We start from the raw sequence: 17,877 nt of genomic DNA on the forward strand, positions 1-17,877 counted from the left end.
CAGATCAGAGGGCTTTTAATGCCCCCGATCGCCTCACGGGGGCTTTTGAAATGCATGAATTATTGTTGGAGGTTACGGCTCAGTAATTAAGGGCCGCGGGGCATTGATTGGACAGAGATTGTCACAGTTTGGCCTACATGCTTCATGCCACTGGGAATGATGCGAGCCAGGACGGGAGTGAGAGTGCGATTTCTCTGGCAGGCTTGGCAGGACACCCACTCTTAACTTTGCATGGTCTCCTCCCCAAAAGACCACTTCCCTCCCTCCCTCACTCTCCCGCTCCCTCACTCATTGGCATTTCAGCTCTGGCACGCACATATTTAATGGGGGCATTTTGGTTTTTTCGGAGGAATCCATTAGGATTAAGATTAAGGCAGCGTGGGTGTCTTCCTCGCTGAGGTGTCACACACAACATTTGGTGACAGTGTGTGTGCGCTCAGACCTTTGACCATGTTTCATCTCGCGATTGGCCACAGGCCTTCCCTGACAAAATATTTTAGCTGCCTCTTAAATGAATCTGACACTGGCGCTGTGGGCTCTTCTTTATTTCAAAATTTGTTTCATCTTCAAATCTGACTCTGTATTTTCTTGTATCTGAATTGAAAGCTACAGCTGCTATTAACAATTATAGTCATTTTGGATTCATCTGTGAGAACGTGGATATTTATTTATTTAGAGTATCCCCAAAGTGACAGATGCTAATCACAATATCTTAGAATCAAAGATTATGTCTTAGATCTCAAGATCTATGTTCCTAACATTCTGAAAGATCTTTTGAGAAAACAGCAACAAAGATTTTTTTTTAGTAAGTAAAAAGCGCCCAGAACCCCTTAGAATTCAACCTCTACCCGATCTGTGCATGTACGTATACCCTCAAACACCTCCACCCTGATCTACGTCACAAAGCCCGCATGTGTGGTGGGAAAGGCTCTGGCCTCCTGCAACCACCAACGGGATGAAGAGGTTAAAAGAAAATAGATCTGCATTGCTGGGCTTCCTGCTGTTCCCACGTTATTAATATGCAGCAGGAATAGAGTCTGCTCTACCTTCCTGCTCTTTAGCACATGAATCAACGTCAGATTTAAACCTCCTTCGTACACATATGAAAGACAAGTCTCCCTTCTTTTTTTTTTTTCTCCATGCCCTCCTCCCCCTCCTTTGATCACACGGCGCCGTCTAACCCTCTCAGGACACCGATAACTCTGCAGCGCGCCCCATGTGGTTCTCTCACAGCTGCCTCAGAGACTCTGCAAAGCTCTCCTCCAGGGGAGAGGCCCCCGCCAGTGTCACACTTTAACCTCTCTCCCCGTGAAGCAGGGCTCATGGATGGCTCACACTTAAACGCCCGTAACGAGAAGGGATGTGATAGAAGAGCCACTGACTGCATCCTGCAGGTACCTGGCTCCATCCCTCTTACCACGTCAAGAGTCATGAAGGGAACCCCGTACAGCGGTGTAGTCAAAGCGTGTCATTATTAAAGGATCATTGACTTTTAGATTAACTTTCACTGGGTATTTTATGTCTTACAGTATTAGTGAGAACTTCAGTCAATTATTTGCTTAAGTGCTCAGGATTCATAATCAGACATGTTCATTTTTCCAATTTTCGGTTTAATTGTTCTGTATAGTCATGGCGTTTTAATGCTCATTGTGCTGTTAACAAACCTAAAGATGAAATACAAAGCTCGTGAACAGCCTCCACCTTCTCAATCAGCCAAACTTTATTTCAAGAGATCAGTTTGGTGATATTTGATCCTTTTCTCTTTGCTTTTTTCTATTTTAGCAGTTTCTTTGTTTCTATTCTGTTGGCTTATCAATATGCTTTAATGGTGTCTAATGAGATTCTTTTGATGTTTAATGTAAGTTGATTTGAATGGCCTTCTCGCCGAGATGTATAAATAAACTCAGCTCATTCTTGCCTTGAATGGACAAAACCATGTAACCATAATGCGATACTTTAAATTTTAAATTGTATTCATCATTCCACGTTATCTGAAAATACGACTCCATATATGAAAACATGCATGAATCATTTTGTGGCATCAGACTGAGCTCCGCAAAGGCTGATTGATAGACTCAAGCATCGGTTTGTGAGTAAAGGCTTCAAAGTTTGAAAAAGTTAATTTGTGGGGCCGTAGAACGACTGCAGGAAGAAAAGAGCTTAAACACCTTTGCTGTTTCACGGTCAGCTGCTACTAGTGTAACTCACCCGGATCGCAGGAGGATGAATAGATCGTATTTCCGGATGTATCCTTTAAAATATGGCTGACGTGGGTTCCACTGTAAAAATGTTACTGTTCTTATAAAATAATATAGACACGGGTACATGTCCCAGTAACGCTCTCTCTTATGACTCCAGGTTCAGATCCGTGAAACTCTTTAAATGCGAGACCAAAAGCTTCTGCGTTTAAACCGCTGCGTGTATTGCAACACTTCATTTATAGCGAAGAACTTAAACCGGCGTTCTGAGGGTTATCCGGAGCGCCGATCAGACCGCCAGCGCCGAGGAGCTCGCCGATAGTCACCACCCGGCGACAAACTCATCCGTCATCATTAGCTTATCCAGCTAAGCGTTTCCCGACAGGACCGATAACCCTCCGTGTTTAGTGAAGACGTTGCCAAGCAGTTGGCTTTGAAGCCCACCTCCAGGAAAAGTTGTTGTTCCCCTCTAGTGGATTCAGTCATTTTCTGCACAACGGTTTTGATTGTGTGCAGTTTTGCCAGAACCTTCCTCTGTTGGCTTACGAGTGTCGACGTGTGCAAGACTTCTTCATTGTATTTAACAAAAGTTGATTGCTTTGGTCGATTTAACGAACAAAAAAGATGAATAATAGTTCTCACATGATACCCAAATAATTCTCACATCAAACACTGTCCTTATTGGTCACTTTCACTGCAGGAAAGAGTTTTAACTAAGACAAAGGATAATTCTGCCTGGAGACAGCGCGTTCATCCCTCATCTGTTTAATGTGTTCTACCACTTCATTGGTGTTTACATCTTTAAAAGAAACGCATTTCCTCAAGACAGATTGCGTCCTCCACAGCTGTCGAGCGCATGGAGCCGTGCACTCGTTGGCGCCATGTGGGTAAACACGCTACAGTGTGAAAGCCCAGAAAGGAGCTGTGACATTAACCGTTAACAGGTCGAATGGATAGCTGCTCTACTTCGCTTTCTTTTTTTAGAACTGGGCAACGCTGTCAAAACACATCCTGAGCCAAATGTGTCCCTTAAGACAAGAAAGAATGTTCTCACCTTGTTTAAAAGTTTGAACAAAAGTACAGTCAAACAGCCGTTTCCACTTACTCGTGCACTTTTTCAGCCCGGACCCTTTCTTCACGGCATGACGGCTGAGTTTGCAGCTGAAGTTGTTCTCCCAGAACTCAGCAAACCAGATGTTCCTTCTGTTGTTCTCCAGCGTCCGGCTGATGAAGTAACGGTCAAACCCTGAACAGAGCATTTCATTGTCATCGACCACACAGCGTAAAAAACAAGAACATTGGTACAGATGTTGAACCACAGCTCTGATGTTTTCTACAGTGTAATTGATTAAAGATGACATCTTTGGTTCAATGATCATGTCATCAATAGTAAGGCCTCACAACGGTTTGTCTATTCATCCCTGCGTCACATGAAAGGCTTCGCTGAAACATGCACATGCTTTTACTTCAGAGAGCACAAAGCACAAAGCTCCTCTCTGTACCTTTGATGGACTGGCGCTTGGGCAGGATGGTGACGGCGCCCTCCGCCATCTCCTCCTGGTGCACAACCGGAGAGATCTTTGAGCCCCAGCTGTCCGAGCCCACCCAGATGAAATGACCCGTCTGGTTGGCCTTTTTAGCTGCGTGAAGCAGCCGCCTGCAAAAGGTGAAGAAACAGATGTTTCCACGGTGAAGGTCAACTCCACTTCTTTTTATTTTTGTTTTTGTCTTACACAGCGAACGGACAGGTTTGCTACTCATTTCTTCTTTTTTTTTTTTCATCGTGTTGTTTTTTTTTCAAGTGTTGTTGCGGCCATTTCCACCTACTTGATATCGTCTTCATTGGCAAAAAGGATGACAACTCTCGCATTCGGGTTTTCTCTGAGGCGTCGGATGACCTTGTCAAACTCCCCCTGTTTGGGCTCCCGGGGAATCTTGACAGACTGGGAGATGCACACACCCCCTAAACACGCAGAAGAAGGAATTAGTGAGGATTTAAAGGAAAGTGTAGAATACTACCTCATTTTAAAAAAAAGATATCACTGTTATATGTTTGTGTTGAGCTGAATTTCAATGTAATATAGGTAAAAATAAACCATGCTGGGCGAGGCAATGAAAGGGAGAGATTTGTGTTGGTGAAACGCTGCGTTGACCAACAGGGCAGAATAATTGCTGTCTGAAAGAAAGAAACAGCACTCTGAGGGTTTCTATGCTGTGTAGCGATTGGGAATGTGATGTGTGCAAGTTGTTTCTCGATTATTTTTACCTGTGTTTGGATTTTAATGAGACATTCACGGAACTTCTATAGTTACTCATCAACATTCCAACTTTAAATGACCAGCGGTGGTTCCAGTCGATGCTTTTTGTATGCAGTAAAAGATGTCTTTGCATTTAACGTCTCGTCACATGGTCCAACACCTGCTGAATAGAAAACATGCCAACGTGACCGCTCCCTGACCCATAATGCAGCACAGCCCCAATACCAACATCATTCCAACCAGAGTCCTCGCAAAGGCACACTGAAAAGTACGCAAAGCAACAAACAAAAGGATTTGGGGATATGTTTTCTGCAGTGGAAGCAGTGTCTCCGGTGCTTCTTCAACAGGATTTTCTCGGGGGGGATTTAGAATGAATTTTCTCAGCATCCTGCAGCTCTCAGGACAGTGGGACACAGCTAAGGTATGTCTTAGTACAAGTAAAGCCTGTATACAGTAGAGACACGCCGTCCCTATCAGTGTTGAATACCGAGGTCGGTTGTGAGTCGGGGAAAAAAACTGTGTATATCATTATTTATAGTGAGTTAAAGTAAGATTGACCCTATTATATTTTTCCAAAAAGCCTTCAGAGGAAACAACTAATTAAATGATAAAACAATTAACAGCCTCTTCATTAAAGTAACCCCTTCCTCTCCATCAGATCAGCTAACGCACATCAAAAACAACAGCAGAAAGGCTTCCATCATTTGTATTTTAGGTTGTTTTTTTTGGCCTTGTACTCCAATAACGCAATCTCTAACCAAAATAAGACAACTGCAACAATCCTGCAGTGAGAGCAGCGTACAGACCAGTTTTTAGAATGATGGGCTTCAATAGCTAATGAGTTTTTGAAGGCATTCCTTCCAACAGAAAACCCCCTTGCACCGCTACAAATTTCTCTTTTGTCAGCACATACGACTGCACATGAAAAAGATTTAGTCAGCGTCTCTTTCTTCTTAAGCTCAGGTTTGACTTGATTATGCGAGAAAAAACAACAACTAAAAAAACAAAAAGGCAGGAAAAAGGCTGGACAGCAGCAAATCAACACACTGAATGTATTGTGTGACCCACTTAGGCCATATCTTTATGAATGAATGATCATCACTGCATCGAAAATCGACTCAGTCATGCAGGCTTTTGTTTTTTTTGTTGTTTTTTTCTCTTCCCCTTTTGAGCATTTCTTTAGCTGCAATAAAAAAAAATTCTACCATCCCACATCCTGAAAAAAAGAGGCTGTAGGCTCATATTAAGAGGAACACGTACTGCAATGGCAAACATTATTAATTTTGCATACTATAGTTTTACAAATATGTTAAAGCAGAAAACCTGCTGCTTGCAGGATTAAGAGATATATATTTTTAGCAAGGGTGACCAATGTTGGAATACACATATTCCACCAGGATTAGTGCCAAGACGTACCAGAGGAAATGCCAGAAAAAGTGTCATTTGGCTTTGTGTCAATCATTCATTCATTCTGGTGTTTCCATTTGAATGTGTTCCTTTTGGAAAGTGGGGTTATTTTGCTTTGTATTAAATGTAGTTTTCAAAAAGGGAAAACGTGGTGCGGTGGGAGGGTAAAAATGTTTTTCACAATGATCAAAGACTTGCAAATTTCAGATTTTCTTAATTCTGTGAATCAACGGACTGTTTTTCTGTCCCAGCCTTTTTAAGAGAAGGCTGTTAAAAAAAAAACTGTGTCTGGATGTTTCTGTTTTCTGAAAGTTTTCTTTGACACATTCTTCCTTTTGGGATGATTTTTGAGCAGGAAGTGCATTGAGTGTTTGATCCATTAAGGGATTTTTGGTATACATCATCCTTTAGTTTAAGGAGGACTGCTGCACGGAGCTTTTGCCTTGAGGAATTTCATCACTTCAGCCGATGACCCACTTGTCGGGTTGACTCAAACATGCCGCATTATCGTCTATTTGAGGTGCTAACTCAAACTGGTTTAGATAAGACAGAACCATGCAAATCACATCCTCACTTTGAGGTTCTCACATGACCCAGTGGAGCACTAAACTCTTGTCATCTTAACAAAGTGTTAACAATGTTGACAAAACGCTGCCGCACCAGGACAGGCGCAGACATGTTAACGAGAATGGACTAATTGTTGTTACATCCATCAAAATAACAAGTCTTATCAGCTTTATATGTTGGAAGTTGTCAAAAACATTACGTTTGTGTGTTTTATGTTTCCTGGCCACCATAATGTTCAAAATTCTAATTAACCACAAGATTAGGCATTATAAGAATGCATGAATGTATTCAGTATAGAGTGTTCTTTATGTATTGCACATGAACTCCGCAGGAGTGACAGAAGCGTTTCATTTAAACGTGAACTTGAGTGTCTTTTGTTTCACTGTGCCTTTATCTTACATCAGCAACGGCTCAAAGGACTTGTGAGAACATCAGTGAGCAGGCTAACCTTGCAGCAGTCCTGGAAAAAGAAAAAAAATGTTTTAATTCCCTTGAAACCGTCAGTGATGCTTCTCTGAGCTCTAATTTGAGTGCAGAAAAAAAGACACAAGACAAAGACGTCCTCATGCCGAATACCGATAGCATTGAATCAGCAGTAACGATCAATTGTGGGTAGATTAGTGGGGACGTATGTCAACAGGACTTTGATAATATTTACCTTTAATTAATGAAGGTAGAATGACATTGAGAAGGACATGTGTGAACTATTCACCACGTCCTTCGCATCTGAACTAAAGTTTTCCAAAAGAAATGTGAACCGCAGTAAAGTCGCAAAAGTTCATGCAAGGTTTTAAGTAACGAACAGACAACATATTCAAAAGTGGGGAACCGGATCCTGAGAAACCGTTTGAAGCTAGAAAGAAACTTTTTTCTGTGACGGTTTTACCTCCCCACTGTATTTACAACACAAAGAGGAATCCTGTGTTTGCTGTTGGCTTTCTGTGCGTCAGGAGGTTGTTTCGTGGATGTGTGAGGAGATTTGAAATAACAACCTCTTGCAAATGATTCTCTCTTCTTGTCAAGTATACACTGAGTATTCTTCCTCCGTGAGTGCGACGTGCCGGAGAAGAAACTCCCGTCAAACGAAGCCATTATTTTATTTTTTTAAATACATTTCTAAGACACATCTTCCAGCGTGGCTGATGCTAGACTTTAATCTGTTACGCTGTGTCCGCGCTCAGTTCCATTAAAACAAAGGAACACGATGGTGCAAAAGACTGAAAAGGCAATTTATTCTGTCTCCGCTCCATCGTGTTTCCTAATTGTACATCTTTGCCCCATTATTAAACATTTCCTTTTGTGTGTTTAGTCTGTGGAGGAAATCAAGTAAATCATTAACCAGTTTGAAGTACTGTGTTGACTTCCTCTTTGGTTTTTATTTAGTTTTTTTCAAGCTCTAGATGTCAACAACCAGCTGGAGTCTTTTTATATTATATGAACACAATTATGTATGTTTAAAAGAGGGCTGTCAATAGATTTGATCTTACAAGTAATGAGTAATCACTAAATGTTATTTTAAACACAAAACTACACACATTTGTTCATCTTAGAGGCAGAATTCCACCTGGTGGAACATGTTGAACATGTTGAACTGTCCTCGTGCACTTTGCTCTCAACCCTCCATCATTTAACGGCTGTGTTTGAAGCGCCAACAATGTCCCCACATTTAGACGGACGTCTTCAAATTGTGTGCTGCGCAGCGTAACGTTAGATGTTGAGGTGGAAGTAGCATAGCAGCTAGCTTAGCCTAGCAGCTAGCTTAGCATAGCACCGAGCTTAGCATAGCGGTGCTTTAAGTGGTCAGTTCGTCACTCACCCCTTCCGGTTGAAACGTGGAGTCATTCCTGTGCACATTTCTCCGCTGTATGTCGCTCCTGTGTTTGTTTTACTTCCAAAGCTAAAAGCTCTCTCCATCTCACTTAGTTACGGAGTGCACCTAGCGGCCGTTTCGTTTCCGCGGTTTACTTCCGGTTTACTTCCGGAAGTAAATCGTAGTAAGTAGTAGTAGTAAGTAAACGAAGGTACATTAACTACGTTAAAATATTTTCTCGCATTAATCTCGGCCACCTTGATCGGATAGATTAATACGTTCATGTTAACAGCGCTAATTTGCCCCACGCCATGTTTCAGATATTTTTCTGACACAGCTGTCCGAGTCGGAGGGATGCAAACACCACCGATGGACAAATAAGTGACTACTTTTGAGCCTTGTTTGTTAAAAACTTGTAATAATCAATATTTTCATATCAATTTGGGGTTTAATTACATGTGAATGAAGTTGGGGATAAAGCAGAAATAATTAGGACCCAGGTATTAGTTCAGGACTCTCCTGGTTGTTTTACTAGCTGAAGAACATGATGAAGGAAATGTTTTTTTTATCTATCTGCTGGATGTGTAAATACACAACAGGTAGCTTTATTTTGTAGACTATTGTTTCATATTAGATTGTAGAGCAGATATATTTCTTTTAAGATAACCATTTACAAATGACTATTGTTAGATACTGCGGATGATTCTTCAGAGGCCGCTCTGTAGGACACAATAGGTTTTTTGTAGATATTTAACTTTTTTGTCATTTTGCTTTTACAACACACAAATTCTTCCTCACAAATTGGGATTCACAGAGCTTCTGAAATCATTCAGGAGTCTGTGTGAGTACACGCGTGAGGTACTACAACTATTTATGTAATGTTAATCATTCCGTCTCAATCAGTCTCCTTCCTGTCTGTTGAAAATGTATTCATCTGCTCACTGTTGTCCCATCATCTACACTGGTATTGTGTATTTCTTCCAGTGGTTTGATGAATTTAAATGTTAAATAAAATGTAACATCAGCGATATGTGATAATTCACGTTTAGCAAAGATACATCTAAAATAAAACCGCTAACTAATCATTCAGTCCGATGCCAGGTTTCATTGCACACCCTCTTTGTTTGTGGTACACATTGAAATGTAAAATAACATAATAAGAAAATGACTTCTTTCATTCTTCTTTGGCAAACAAATAAAACAGAACATTACCTCCATCCATCTTGTTTAGATAAAAAGGATACATTTTCACAAATATGGCAAATTACAGCAGTTACACTTACCAAGTCCCTTCTGCCAATTCTGACTTTCAAACTTCAAACAGAAAAATGCTTTGGAAATAACACCCATGATGTCGGCTCTATTGCCTCACAAAGTAAGCAATGACATGAAAATAAGTTTGAGGTAAAAAAAAGATGACAACCGTGTGGTGTATCAAAATGACCTCATTTTTAATATGCTTTGGATCGGGCTAAAAGGGAGAGGAGTCAAAACGTATCAACATTTCAAATTTGACCTTTAGTTATTATCGCCTCCATCAAGCTAATCCCTGTAAGGTTTTAAAACGTCAGAACAAAGTGGTGGAATGAATCACCCCTCAACATTTTCACATCGTTGAATGGAGGTAATGGAGGTCGGCCATTTCCCATTCAAGTAAATCTGAGTTCAATAACAGCCGTCAGTCTGCTCTTCTGAAATGTCATCAATCCGAGCTGCCGCTTCCATTCATTCCTAAGAACTGACAGCTTTTATGTAAATTCAGCAGTATGTTCATACATACTTTAGTGTGATAATATAATGAACTCCCAATCCCGTGACGTATAGCTTCCTCCTGCCTTCCGCACAGCGACTGTGAACTACTCACGTGGACATGTGCTCTCTTACTGTCCGTATTGCTGCCACCGGCTGTGCTTTCGCATTTTTAGCAGGAATGAATTGGCTGTATCCGAGATCGATGGACTGGTCATTGGTCATGGCGGAAACAAGCTGAAAATCATCCAATTCTGTTCATTTTGATTGATCGGTGCATCTCTAATCCCCAGAGAAATCCCATTAGCGCATGGCTTGACATATTCCCTTTATTTCAAGCCCCCTTGAAAGCGCAAAGTGAAAGAAACGAGGTGGCTTAATAAAGTTCTAGTGTATCTTTCAACTCTTCTTTGAAGCAAGGCAGGCGGTTTCAATCAAACCAATTGACTTTTGCGGCAACCTTTCTCTCCAGGAAGGCTACGAGCAGAGCTGAGTCCGCACACTAAGCCCCAAGATTGTTTTTCACCCCTCTGACCTGCCCTGGGCGGAAAAAGAACCAATGCTCACAATTAAAAGGTGTTAATTGAAATTATGAGAATAAACCGGCTTCATGAGGAGGAGACACTGAACAGAAAGATTCCTATTATTCTTGAATTTCACTTGCTGCTCTTCTCTGATGTTTGTAGAAACAAGGTCATCTTGTTGTTTGTTGTTTAGAAGTAATTCTTACTAAGTGAACCCACAAAAAATGTCAGGTGTTTTTTTTTTTTCTATTGTGAGAGATACCGTGAGTGGAAAGAGATAAGCAATAGCACAGAAAAAATGATACACAGCTGCTTTAGAGCCTTTTTGCAGCGTAATTGACGTGCCACAAGCATAATTGCCCATCATTAGAGAGACCTGTTGCCCAGGGAGCACAGGAGCTTCCACCGAGCCGTTAGGCTTCCAGGCTGCTGAGAAAACAGTGCTGCCAAGTGATAACTGCACAGATATGGGTAAAACATGTGGGCGACAAACCATCTTGTAAATTTGTTATGTTGGGTTGTAGAAATCACATTAAGAATTGTGTTATGCATAATAAATGCAGACCTGGAGGAACACTGCAAAGGGGTGGAAAGTAAGAGCAACCTCAAGACTGAGAGCTTGCTTGCTTTCCTGAACCCTAGAGACCGAGCCTTCGATTGTCCTAAACGAGTGACCTCTGACCCCACCAATTAAACGCAGCTGCTTTCATCTTCTAATCGACTGGTTGACTTTCAGTTTTAGGTATACGATGTTTTTATGATGCATTTGATTTATATCGATTTATATAATGCAGCTTTAGCGGGCCCCGTGACGCGGGTCATATTAAGTTCATCCTCCGTATGCTTAGAAATATCCTGAATCCGACACCGACTCGTTTGTGTGGGAAATCTTGACAAGATTTTGTTTTGCTTTGTTTTCATTGTATTTTTCAGGAAAACACCTGAACAAAAGCTCCTCCTCGAGGCTGCGCACATCTCAATACACCAACCTTTCACCGGGGATCTCCATTCACTCCCCCCTCCGGGACAACCGTCAGAGAGCGCTTTTTTGTGAGAGGATACGTTTGATGTCACAGAGCTGTTCCCAGTTTCCCCTTTGAGGCAAAAAAAATGGAAAAACTCAAATTCCTTCCTAGGACTGTTAGTCTTACAAAGTGGAACCCTTAATCACTACTTTGCATCGATGTATTTAGAATATTTTATTTTGCGCCTTTTTGTTAAGTTCATGTCACCACAACAATTCAAGTGCTAATTCAAGCTTTACGGCTCGATTTATTTACTCATAAAATCACTTTAAATGTAACAAATCAACCTTTATTACAGAACTTTGGCAACCATCAATTAACAGTAACAACTCAACCCAATCTAATACCACTTGCCTTAGTGAGCGTTCACAGCATGTGTTAACAGCTGTTTTCTCACCATATGAATGAATGACGTAATTTAAATAATTAAAAAACTGGATTGTTCTAATTAGTCCCTTTTATTGCTCAATAGGACTCGCTGTGAAAACCTGATCCACATGTGTGGATTCGAGCAGCCGCACTTGGGCGAGCTGTTAAACGTGGCGGCAGGAAACCCAGCGGCACACACAGCGGTTTCCCACAAAGCGCCGTGGCAGCTCCCAGCGGCAGCTTCCAGCGGCAGCTCCCAGCGGCAGCGGAGCTCGACTGTCATCGTCCCACAGACCGACCTGACGCCAATGTACTCAATGGATTCCTGTTCTAATGAGTCATCGGCAGGTAAAAGCGTGTAGCTTTGACTGAAATGTCCCACCACATACGGGACGGATTGAATTTAGTACGGAGCTTCGTTTCCCCCGTGGGACGAATAGAGGTTTCTTTGGTTATCCGAGAACACTTCTGTTGGCGTGGCGTACGTTCCAAATAACCCCGAAAGCATCCCAAAAGCCAGTCGCTGCTAGCGGCTGACCTTAGCAATAAGCTAAAGCACCATTGTGTTCACGTTCCCAGATTAACATGAAAAGGAAAAATACATCTGAAATCAATGCTACCAAGAGCCCCAATGAGACCAATGAGACTGGGAGCTGCTGGACTGCTGCTGGATAATGTTGTTTCCAAGCAGTTATGTTGTAATGTATTTGTGTGTGTTAAGATAGACGTGGGTTAATGGGGGTCTAATTACTGCACTGTTGAGATCATAGTTGAACACAAGACAAAAAGAATCCCCCGGAACAGGATAGTGTTCAGAAAGGAAAACATTTCTCGTACCTTGTGATGTTGTTGAGTGCTCGGATGCACAAAACCAATTTTGCATCAAAGAATCCAGATGAAAAGGATTCAATGCGACAGTGATATCATTTCCCCTTAAATCTCTCGCATCAACATTTCCTCTACGAGACGGAGCGAACAAACCCGTTTGTTCTGCTCGCAAAAGTCAATAAATACTGCAGAGCTGGACATGAACGCCGTTTCCTTCAGCACCTTCGGAGCCTGATCTTCATAATACACAAAATAATCCCACGTATCTGAATTTGTATGTTTCAGATTTTTAGAGAGTACATTTATTTGTTCATATTTCAATACGCAATGGCAGCAGCAGTTTTTGTTTTAAAGGTAAAAACTTTTCTGCGAGATTTGACGGATTCCCTCCCCTGGCATCCCCCCCGACGTCCCCCGGTACCACCCTTTAATCTCCGCGCTACCGCTCAGGTTGATTAATTAACGGTTCCGTTAAAGCGTTACTCGGTATGAACGGAATCAACAGCATGAGTGAAGTCAGATAACGACGGGAGTTTAAAACTCAATCATTTTGATGTTTTCCTGAAGACACGGAATATCAACCCCTCAGCCAGCGCAGTCTATTTTCATCTGCTTATTTCTTTTTAATACGCATAATTTAGTAAATATCCCAACATATGACCGAAGGCAAACTGTGACAGAGTATTGTGCTAAAAGATCATTTGGATTAGCTAAATGTGCAGAATAGATTTGCCGTATCTCTGTTATAAAATTGGAATGTGATCAGTGCCTACTTACAAATATGGTTTATCTTATAACCCCAGCTTTAATGATAACTATTAAAGTTATTGCAACATTACATATATTAAAATGTTAGCTAACTGCTTCGTATGTTTCCTGTTGATAGAGACTCGTGGTAAAAGACACAATGAGAGGCATAAGAGGAAGTAGCTTCTTTTTTCTTGGGGAAAAAGGAACCTTCATTTGCATGCAGACAGATATTCGAGTTCCACAATCACACATACTCAGATCTGACTTCCTGATGGCCGCCTTTTCTTTCGAGCCTTGTCAAGAACTCTGCAGAGAATTCACAGCGGAATGGAGACATTGTTCTTTTCCCAGCTCTGCACTAAAAGAACACTACTCAGTACGTTCAACAGATAACTCTGGGATTTAACTGGGGTAAATCACTAAAAACACGCTTCTCATTTCCAAGATAACGAATGGCCCTTTTTATCTCATCGCGTCACCAGCAGATTTCAATGAATGCTTCTGTTTTGTTTAGTACCAGCAAGATGACGTATGTTTAAATGGGAATACATCTTCAAACAGCTCAACGGACTCTTTGAAAAGCGGCTGCGGGTTCTGCCGGGTTGTGCAGCAGCATCACGATGGTGAAAGAAGAGGCCCGGGGGGGAGGGGTGGGGGGTCACTCGTGTCCCCTTCAGGTGGATCAGACCTTGTTGAGCAGCACTACAATGTGAGTTAAAGTGGGAAAGTCCCATGGACACGGTACCGCCACAGTCTCATCTGAGAGCCACGCGTTACAGGGCCTGTGTCCCTGCTTTCAGTTCATCAAATGACACTAAAATATTTCACCGCTTCTCTTCCTCCACATTGATTCAAATGAGTCAAACAGACCCTTAATTCTCGTTTTGTTGGTCTTTGACGGACGGGAAAAAGGAACCGTTCGTTTGGTAACGCAGCCACGACGTGTGACCCGAAGCCACGGCGAGCGGCGAAGCCTCCGTCCCGAACCGCGCGGCGCGTTCTGTGGGAACGATTCCTGTCGACGGGGAACCTCCTTCGACTGCACACGAGGACAGGCGGCACCCGCGGGTGCAGTGCTTGGTGCCTCATGGCTGCATCCTGTGTGACTGATCCTCTTGTCAGTCTTGCACAGGTGGATATACCTTTTAAAATTCATGAAAGCTCTATTGAGCCGCCTGCAGGTGAATTAAACTCAGCCCGGCACATTTTCCAGCCTTTGGACTGCGACCCATTCGGAATCATTTGTATATCTTGGCAGCCTCGCCACAAAATTGATGCCATTCATTACATGATTGAGGTGGAGGGGGAGGGGGGGGGGTTCGTTGTTGTGAGGTGGGCGGAAGTAGCTGGACCACTGCTGAGGGCGACCTGCGCCGTGATGATTGATGGGAGGAGAGCTGCATAAGTGCTGGTTCCCTAAATGCAAGCGAGTGCTCTCTCTCTCTCTCTCTCTCTCTCTCTCTCTCTCTCTCTCTGGGCGAAGCCATTAATAAACCCCCGGAGAACGATGATAGCTGCCGTATTGATCCCGGTTTGCGCCTCTGTTCCACCAGGCCGTCTTGCGCCGATACTTTGCATCAGTAAACACAGGCGCTGAGACTGTTGACCCGGCGGAGCCTCCGCCATTGATTGACACCCTCGACGTCGCGGGCCGGCTCTGTTTGCGCGGCGGGTTTAATCCGTACGAGATGAGAAACGATCCCTGAACAATATCCCGCCGCTCTCCTCCGCAACTGACTCACCTGCATACTGTTAGAGGCGAGAAAACCTTTAAAAAATCCTTTGCTTTTTTTGGTTTGTTTTGGCCGACGAACGGCCGAGAGAGAGATTTGTTCTGATCAAACCTTCCCCAGAACAAATGAGTAAGAGGAATTCCACAGTCAGAGCAGCTTCCCTGCTGCTGGCTGATCAAACAACTGCTTCTATAGATGCTGCAACCGTTTCCCTTTCCCCCCGGCCTTCAAATCCTGATTCCTCTCTCTCTCTCTCTCTCTCTCTCTTCCCCAGCACTGGGCGAGCGCATTGTCATTTGTAATGGAAATGACACGCCCTGAGTCAAAGTGACATAATGTCGAAATTGAATTCTGTGATTCCCGCCAGGCTAAATCCCTCTTGCGCTATTCCTCGTTCACAATAAAATGAGAACCCCCCCCCCCAAACGGTCCCGCATGAATCCAAAAAAAAAAAGGGCTCCAGTCTAACGTTTCCCGTGGAAACACCTGGAATCACCAACGCCGGCCCAAAGTCTTGGCAGGAAACAAATAAAATGTATACACAATACAAAGCCCATTACCACATGGAAATGCTGTGGCAAATACAGCATCCATTCACTTATCTTTACATCCAATTCAGCCCCGAACATCCAGCTTGTGGAGATTGCTTGTCCCGTGTAGTCACTGGTTGGTTAGTGCACAATTCCACCTCGCACAACGCACCGAATCCCATATTCCTCCCCCGTCGTGGTCTCGCTAACACAAGGGCGCCGTTCCATCGCTTCCAAATTGACCCTTCAAGGTGCTTGTGCAGGAATGAAATTGAATTTATGTTCCATTAGAGGGAGCATACAGTTTGGAAGAAATTGTTGGGACTTTGCGACATCTGTGACAACTGCCGCGTGATGAAATGATTATGGGAACAGGGCAAAAGGGCGTCGCAGGAGGCCGAGGACTCACTCCAGGGTCACCAAGCACATGTGCAAATAATTGTGTGTCTGCACAAGATTCATTTGCCGCCGTCCTTAAACTTTAATTACAGAGAATTACCACTTCGATAATAATCCCTGCAGAGTTGATCGTGAATCATTCGGTACAATAATGTGACAGGTGAAACCACATGAACAGAGCGGTGTGTGACGCCCACATACACCCCCCCCCCCCAACCCTCCAAAGTGGAAAGCTGCTTTTTTTTTTGAAGGAAAGCAATGAGTTGTTTGCTGGCTACACGACGCCTTCGTAGCTTGACAACTCCAAATAGACTTGGATGAAACGCTTCCCGTTTTAACCTGAAATGCTCTAAATGGGGGTTAGAGTAGAAGTTTATGTGTTTCTGTGGGAAAGGAACAATATGCTTTCTCCTTCTTTACACACTACAGCAAGTCTGCTCCATGAAAAACATTTCATCCACATCCAGCTCATAAACGTCATTTACTCCCTTACTTAAGGAATATCATCTTTTCCATTATTGAACACTTCAGTGATCCCGTTATCCTCTTCCTTGCCTTTGCGTAATCGAATCACTTGTGTTGACGGAATGACTTGATTTCGCTTTCAGCGTCTTAATGAGAAGACTGACGGCACCCTGCGCTGCGTCTGGACACAAAGGACGTGGAAATCCAGACGTCAAATACGGACAACGGGAAAAACTACAGATGCCGCAAAATGTCACGACTAAAGGGATGCATTTCAATCTGAAATGTAAGAGGTAATGTCCATCCTTGTTCCAGCAGTAATGTAATAAACTATTTCATAAATATTATTGAGGTTGTAGTTTGCAGTTGTGGAGTACATTGCATTCAGAAGTGTTTCTAATGTTTTATTTTATATAATAAGTGGTACTGGATTGCATTAAAGGTAGAGGACTGCTCTGGAATTGTGGGCCTTTTTAAGGACATTGTTTTGTTAAATAAATGAATTGGATGCGAGGAAAGGATGCTGAGAAGGACTGAGATGGAGAAAGAAGAACCGTCAGGTAACAACAATTTAACTTTGTTCAGCTTGCTGAGCTTTAAGGGAAACTTTTGAAGCAGTACATTTAATAAAAAAGTATATAGCCAAATTATGAAATGTAGCCAAAGTCATTGTTTCTTGAATCCAAATCAGTCATTAGACTTTTAACATAATTGCAAATCGCACACATTACTGACATCGCTAACTCTGAATTGAAAGTATTTATTTGTTTAAACATCTTGCCAATCTTACAATCAGGATCCTCTTCAAAATGAAAGGTGTAAATCCTTCTAATCCTGGACCACATCAGGTTGTCATGGAATCTTACGAAATGCAAATAAATAATGACGACATGAAGCCGTTTAGAAAGTGGGAGCGGAAGAACTTCCGAAAGACGTGATGGATTTGTTTGAATGAATCCGCTCTGTGGATTAGTTACAGAATTGTAATCCAGATTAGTAGCATGAGCTGTCCAATTTGGGCCTTTTTTTTCATTCTTCTTTTATGAAAAGTCTAATTGAAATCCCTTCCTTCCTAATAGTTAGGGAAGATAACAGAGATTTAAGTGTCTTTCAAAATGGTGTCATTTATTCTCTAAACATTGTTAAAACTCTTAAATGAGAAATATGGAGCTGTTACACAACGGGATTAGTTTTGTTTCATCAAGCCCTGTTCCCCAAACATGTTTAATGTGAGGCTTTAATCATTCTTGTACAGTTTATTGATC

At 42.5% G+C, this 17,877-nt stretch overlaps 1 protein-coding gene across 3 annotated transcripts in view; it reads right to left on the reverse strand.

The window, feature by feature from the left end:
* The window catches only part of grm4 (glutamate receptor, metabotropic 4), an 88,563-nt gene that overhangs the window by 17,746 nt on the left and 52,940 nt on the right, over positions 1–17,877 (reverse strand). For all 3 annotated transcript variants that reach the window (XM_037490365.2, XM_037490364.2, XM_037490363.2), the window contains exons 4-6: positions 4,026–4,161; positions 3,701–3,855; positions 3,304–3,444 (exon numbers count right to left, since the gene is read on the reverse strand). In XM_037490365.2, coding sequence (XP_037346262.2) covers positions 3,304–3,444; positions 3,701–3,855; positions 4,026–4,161 — 432 coding nt within the window. The remainder of the gene's footprint in view (positions 1–3,303; positions 3,445–3,700; positions 3,856–4,025; positions 4,162–17,877) is intronic.

Source organism: Pungitius pungitius, chromosome 8, assembly GCF_949316345.1.
Source record: "Pungitius pungitius chromosome 8, fPunPun2.1, whole genome shotgun sequence".
Classification (NCBI taxonomy): Eukaryota; Metazoa; Chordata; class Actinopteri; order Perciformes; family Gasterosteidae; genus Pungitius; species Pungitius pungitius.